The sequence below is a fragment of the Colobus angolensis genome, unplaced genomic scaffold (genome assembly GCF_000951035.1).
Source record: "Colobus angolensis palliatus isolate OR3802 unplaced genomic scaffold, Cang.pa_1.0 Scaffold2, whole genome shotgun sequence".
Taxonomy (NCBI): domain Eukaryota; kingdom Metazoa; phylum Chordata; class Mammalia; order Primates; family Cercopithecidae; genus Colobus; species Colobus angolensis.
The window spans coordinates 15,299,427-15,306,475 of NW_012115154.1; the positions used below are offsets into that span (position 1 = coordinate 15,299,427).

The 7,049-nt window shown below is 36.6% G+C and overlaps 1 protein-coding gene across 2 annotated transcripts in view; it reads left to right on the plus strand.

Annotated features, from left to right (window-relative positions):
- Positions 1–7,049, plus strand: part of CNTNAP2 (contactin associated protein-like 2) — a 2,310,676-nt gene that overhangs the window by 906,535 nt on the left and 1,397,092 nt on the right. For both annotated transcript variants that reach the window (XM_011941411.1, XM_011941412.1), the window contains one exon: positions 6,829–6,976. In XM_011941411.1, the coding sequence (XP_011796801.1) occupies positions 6,829–6,976 (148 nt within the window). The remainder of the gene's footprint in view (positions 1–6,828; positions 6,977–7,049) is intronic.

The window sequence follows — 7,049 nt, forward strand, 5'->3', positions numbered from 1 at the left end:
CAAATGAAGAGAGTGGAAGAACTTGTTACTTTGTCCTGAGTTTATCTTTACTAGGTATTTGGCATCCAATTTTTTTTCCTTTTTTTTTTTTTTTTTTTCCTTTTTTTTGAGATGGAGTCTCACTCTGTTGCCCAAGCTGGAGTGCAGTGGCACGATCTTGGCTAACTGAATCCTCCACCTCCCAGGTTCAAGTGATTCTCCTGCCTCAGCCTCCCAAGTAGCTGGGATTACAGGTGCATGCCACCACACCTGGCTAATTTTTTGTATTTTTAGCAGAGACGGGGTTTCACCATGTTGTCCAACTTCTCTGAGTCTGTTTCCTGATTTGAAAAAATAGCATCCTTGACAAACAATAGACTGTACTAGAACCCTTTAAATAATAGATTTATGAATGTTAGACTTTTTATTAACTCAATGGCTATACCTCCTTTTATGTTTCCTACCTTACCAAATACTGATATTTATGGAGACATTTCACATATATTTACACCTTTGTATTCAAGACAATCGACTGTTCACGCCTATAGCATTCTTTTGAAATGTTTAAAGCTTCAGTTAGGAAAACGTCTTAAATCTCAACATGCTTGGATAAAAGGAAGTGGAAAAATCACAGTCTATTGGTGGACACCTATAGTCCTAGCTACTCAGGAGGCTAAGGAGAGAGGATCATTTGATCACAGGAATTCAAGGGTTACAGTTAGCTCTGACTGTGCCACTGTACTCTAGCTTGGGTGATAGAGCGAGACCCTGTCTCTTAAAAATATATATAATCATAAAAATAATAATAGAAGTACAAACTATTGATGTAGAGAATCCTGAAGAAAATATATAGCATGCATTTTTCCATAAGTAAAGCAAAGGTAAACCTTAGGTAAAACGCTGTTATCCTAAACCTCAAATGTCTACAACATCTTTTAATTTTGCTGGTGAAATCTCAAACCTCAAATGTCTACAACATCTTTTAATTTTGCTGGTGAAATCTCAAATGCAGTATATCTAAATTTTCACTAATTTTCTTTTCCTTCAAATATTGTTGTATTAGTCAATGTTATTTCAGTTGCTCAGCAACAAACAAATAAGGAAACAGATCAAATAATCCAAAAGACCTTAGCAAGCTCTGGATTTAGATTCTCAAATGATGTCATCGCAGATGCGCTTACTTTGTCTTTCTCTGACTTTCACTCAAAATGGCCAACAGAAGCTCAGTGGGAAGAGCACCTCCTTTCCTACAGTTTTGTTTGTTTTCTTCTCACTCGCCGTGCATTGGGGATCCCAAGGTGTGGTAGGTGTCCTGCTGCTCTTCCACACCACTGTTCCAAATCCCCCCTCCCTAAACAACCTCTGAAGCACTTCTGACCATATTATTTCATCTATCATTTTGTGTTTTATATTATGCTATTGTCTTCTCCTATCTTCCTAGGAATTTCTCTTTTCTCAGAGAGGGGGATTTTAGTGCCCTCAGTGTTAAAAATTATAAGATGTATAACTTTCTTTCTTAAAACTCTCCAATAGATTTTCTTCCAGCACACATAAATGAAATCTCGAGCTGATCACAATGTACAGGCCCGCCTCGTTCTGTTCTTGACCTCTCCATATTCTCCCGTGTTCATTCCTTCTCCACACTCTTCCAACAACACTGACTTCCTTGCTGCCCCCACAAACAGGCACAGTATGCTCGTGCCATTTGCCTTTCTGGCCTTTGCATAAACTATATATGTAATTGTATTATTATGATTTACATATAAAACATATATAACAATATGTACTTATTACATATAACATAGTGTCAGTGTTATATATGTATGTATACATATATGTGTGTGTATGTGTGAGAGAGAGAGATATATATAAAGGTTCAGGTGTACGTGTGAAGGTCTGTTACACAGGTAAACTCTCATGTCACAGGGGTTTGTTGTATGGATTATTTCATCACCCAGGTATTAAGCCCAGTACCCAATAGTTATCCTTTCTGCTCGTCTCCCTCCTTCTACCCTCCATTCTCCAGGAGACCCCAGTGTCTGTTGTTTCCTTCTTTGTTTATTAGTTCTCATCATTTAGCTCCCACTTATAAGTGAGAACATGTGGCATTTGGTTTTCTGCATTCGTTTGCTAAGGATAATAGACTCCAGCTCCATCTCATTCTTTTTTATTGCTGCATAATTTTCCACGATGTATATATAGCGCATTTTCTTTCTCCAATCTGGGTTGATTCTGTGTCTTTGCTCTTGTGAATAGTGCTACAGTGAACATTTGCACGCATGTGTCTTCATGGTAGAATGATTTACATTCCTCTGAGTATATTCCCAGGAATGGGATTGCTGGGTCAAATGGTAGTTTTTCCTTTAGCTCTTTGAGGAATCGTCATACTGCTTTCCACAATGGTTGAACTAATTTCCATGCTCACCAACAGGGTATAAGTATTTCCTTTTCTCCAAAACCTAAATGTAAAACCCAAAATTATAAAAACTCTGGAAGACAACCTAGGCAATACCATCCTGGACATAGGAATGGGCAAAGATTTCATGCCAAAGACATGAAAAGCAATCATAACAAAGCAAAAATTGACAAATGGGGTCTAATTAAACTTAAGAGCTTCTGCACAGCAAAAGAAGCTATCAACAGAGTATAACAGACAACCTATAGGATGGGAAAAAATATTTGCAAACTTTGCACCTGACAAAGGTCTAATATCCAGCATCGATAAGGAACTTAAACAAATTTACAAGAGTAAAACAACCCCACTGAAAAGTGGGCAAAGGATATGAACAGACACTTTTCAAAAGTGGCCAAAAAGCCTATGAAAAAAAAAGCTCACTATGTAGTTTAATAATATAAATGCCATGAAAACTGCAACTCTGTCTGCATTGTTGATTTGACCAATATCTGCTACACAGAAGACTCTCAAATATCCCCTGAGTGAATGAATGGTGAATGAATAAATACATAAGTAAATGTATGAATGAAACATTTTAGCAGAAGGGCTAAACTGAGTCTCACTGAGGTAGGTGCCCACCCCTGTTGGTAAGGAGTAATGTCTGCCTCTCTAGCATCATATGGATTAAGAGTGAATTTTTTTTTTTCTTTTTTTTTGGTGAGACAGGGTCTGGCTCTGTCACCCAGGCTGGGGTACAGTGGCATGATTTCAACTCATTGAAACCTCTGCCTCCTGGGTTCAAGTGATTCTCCTGCCTCAGCCTTCTAAGCAGCTGGGATTACAGGTGTGCATGACCACACCTGACTAATTTTTGTATTTTTAGTAGAGACAGGGTTTCAGCATGTTGGCCAGGCTGGGCTTGAGCTCCTGACCTCAAGTGATCAGCCCACCTTGATCTCCCAAAGTGCTGGGATTACGAGTGTGAGCCACTGCACCCAGGCAAGTGTAGAATATTAAGCGTGAACTTTTTCAAGAAAATCCAGATGCTATTACTCAAAGAGAAGAGGTTGCTGAGCAGTCAAGCAATAAATGTTGATCATATCATTCCCTCTCTTCCCTTTTCTGTCACCAATGCCTGCACGCTAATATCTTGGATTAGGTTGGTTATATCTTCTACTCCCTTCTTTCAAGATGTTAATAATTCTTCTTTTGGAATATCAGATCTGCCTTTTATTTATTTATTGCCCATGCCACCACATTGGTGTTCACCTTCAATTACTTGTTGCTAATCTTCTTGCTCCCAGTATGTTTTCCCATTACCCTGGATCTCATCAATATGGCTTTTATTGTTATTTCTTGAAACAACAACAACAACAACACATGCTATATTATTTTGTCTCTAATCAGACAGAACCTGTTACAACATTTATGATTTTTTTCAACATAAATACTTCCTCCCAGTCAGACTTGTGTCTTTATTCCCAGTCCTGATTGTCTAGTCCTGAACACCCTTGGTTCATGTTTCCTGAGAATCTACAATCTTAGTTCAAAAATTCATTTTATAAATTAGCTCATCAAATCTTTTTGTGAGACATACAGGGCAAAGGAAAAGTATTTTTTTTAAAGTCCTAGTGAAGTTACCCATATGGAGCAAAATTTCAGCGTGACTATCCCTGGACTCTGAGTCTTATACCCTAGGTCTGAAATCCTCCTTTATGCTCACCTATTCTTCAATATATCCTATGCCCTTTCTCTCTTGTCTTTCAAACACCACTCTGTTCTTCTGTGTAGCTGAGCTCTAACTCTGTAGAATTTGCCTGATTACATAGCCTCACGGAAGTCCAAATAGAGGTTAAATTACTAGTTACATCATGTACTTCCATAGTTCCTTTTAATGCTGCATTTTGCAATATCTTTTCAGATTTTATTTTAGGCCTCATAAGATTGCACATGTCTTAGAGACAGTGTTTCAGGAGAGTTTTTTTGTTGTTTTTCTGAGTATTGACATAAAACCTAGCAACATGCTAAGCATATAGTTAATTTTCTTTTCTTTTCTTTTTTTTTTTTGAGACGGAGTCTCGCTCTGTCGCCCAAACTGGAGTGCAGTGGCCGGGTCTCAGCTCACTGCAAGCTCCGCCTTTCGGGTTCACGCCATTCTCCTGCCTCAGCCTCCCGAATAGCTGTGACTATAGGTGCCCGCCACCTCGCCCGGCTAGTTTTTTGTATTTTTTAGTAGAGACGGGGTTTCACTGTGTTAGCCAGGATGGTCTCGATCTCCTGACCTTGTGATCCGCCCGTCTCGGCCTCCCAAAGTGCTGGGATTACAGGCTTGAGCCACCGCGCCCGGGCCATATAGTTAATTTTCAAGTTAAAATTGTTTGGTGGCTTTTGTTGAGTATTATTTAAGTTAATGAATTTTGGATTAACCCCTATCCAATGGTTGATTTAATTCAAGTGATTTTGGTCAAGGATTCTAATTGTTCTTGCATTTGAAGTCAGAGAACCCAATAGAGATCTTACAATATAGCCATGGTTTAATTGAATACTTGGTTAGATTTTTAGATTCTCTGTAAAACTAAGAGCTGGCTAGAAAAGTTCCTACAAAGAAAATGTCTTTTTAGAAAGTTTTTTTTCTGATGAAATTGTGTCAGCAGGATGCGATGTGGATTCTCTATTAAATGTTAAACTGCAAGACCTACTGCTCAAATAGTTTTGCTTTGTGGATTGCAGAAGGGTATGGCTATTTTTAAAAGGCAGTGGTAGTTTGCAACTCATTTGAGAAAACCAAGAAGAGCACAGCAGGAATCATCACTGAAGAACATTCCACTTTTTAAAACATGTAATTGTCCATGTCATAGACTAAATATTATCCATTATGTGGATTGCTGGTACCATCTAAAGGTTATATAAAATTGTTTAAATGCAGGGGAAATCTTTCAATATACTTCTCATAATTACTAGACCTTACATTACACATTTTGTATTTCGGAGGGCAAGAATTTGACGGTGGAATGAGGGTTGGGTGACAGATCTTCTACTACAATCTTGCATTTGTGATGCTTGGATGAACTTAAGCCAGTGCTTTCGATTCCGAAGCTACTCTGTATTTTCTTTTTTTCATTAAAAACATCTCTCGCTCTTTACTTTGTATTAGTAGTCTAACTTTAAGACATCATTATTAAAGAAAAATTTTTTAAAAGACCAAACTTCTGGTTTTAGATAGAAGCAAATTCAGTCCTTAGGCAAAGAAGACAACATACTAACAATGTAATATAATGCCTGTGTTGCATCTTTTCATGATTTAAAAAATAATTTTTAAAATTTCTATTTGTATTATTTTAAGATAATTTAAATCTAAAAGAGAATGCCCTCTAAAAGACAAGGCTAAAATCTCAAGTTATCTATTAAAGGGACCTTTAGAATGCATATGATTTTAAGATAATTTAAATAAACCTAAAAGAATATCTTCTAAAAAATAATGCTAAAGCCTCAACTTATCTATTATAGGGACATTGAGAATGTCTATATGAAGCTGAAACTGCTCATGTTTAAAATAGTGCAAGCTTTCATTTATTGGATTTACATCCTCTAAAATATAATAGTTTCTTTCTTTAAATCTTCCCTGAATTATAACTTTATACTGACATTTTCTTTTTCATTAGATGGGTTTTTTTTTTTTTGAGTACTGAGTCTACGGTTTCACACATCCCTGAATATCCCATATTATCTTGCTCTAACTTATGCAATAGATAGTTTGTAAATCCTTGTTGAGTGATTTTTATGTATGCCTCCCAAAAAAATCCATTTGTTCTCCTCTGGGGGGTGGTGGGGGGAAAGACAATGTGAACTTTCAGTATCAGATGAAATTCATGGATAATTATTCTTTTGACAGAATCTTCTATAATGAGAAAAATTGAATTAACATGTTTCTGATCCATTGAACAAATTCTCTAAATGTGTCTACTCCAGTAAAAGGTAGAAAACCCTGACCTCTTCACAACCTGTTCAATTGTTCTTCTTTATCTCACTAATGTTGAAATGTTATCTTTAAATTTCTAATGGTTTTGTGGGAGAAAATGTGGAGGAGAATTCTAGAAAGCAAGATGTATGGTTAGATTTTATAAAAATCATTTATTGTATAAATTCAATGCAAAATATTAGAACTCATTTAAATGTGTATGGAACACAACAGCCGGGGGGCCATTTAGTCTTTCATTCTTTTAACATATATTTACACGGATGAAAGGAACTATAGAAAATCTGACCTGTTTTCCATTTAAAACTGGACTTATTTTCAAATTAAAAGTAAGGAAGCAGCTTTCTTCAAATTATTTATGGTGTAAAAAATTGCAAGCCCTACCATTGGATGAGATTTGTGTTTATTCTAGCAGATAGAGAACATGATTGTTTCTAAAGTATTTTTCCTAATTTTTAAAGTACCATTTCCTTTTCAGGCATTTCCTGGAAATGTTAACTCTGATGGTGTGGTCCGGCATGAATTACAGCATCCTATTATCGCCCGCTATGTGCGCATAGTGCCTCTGGATTGGAATGGAGAAGGTCGCATTGGACTCAGAATTGAAGTTTATGGCTGTTCTTACTGTGAGTATCATGTTGTTTAAATTTGTGGCAGGTTTTATCTTTATTTAAATAGTAAGCTTTTTTTTTTTTTTTT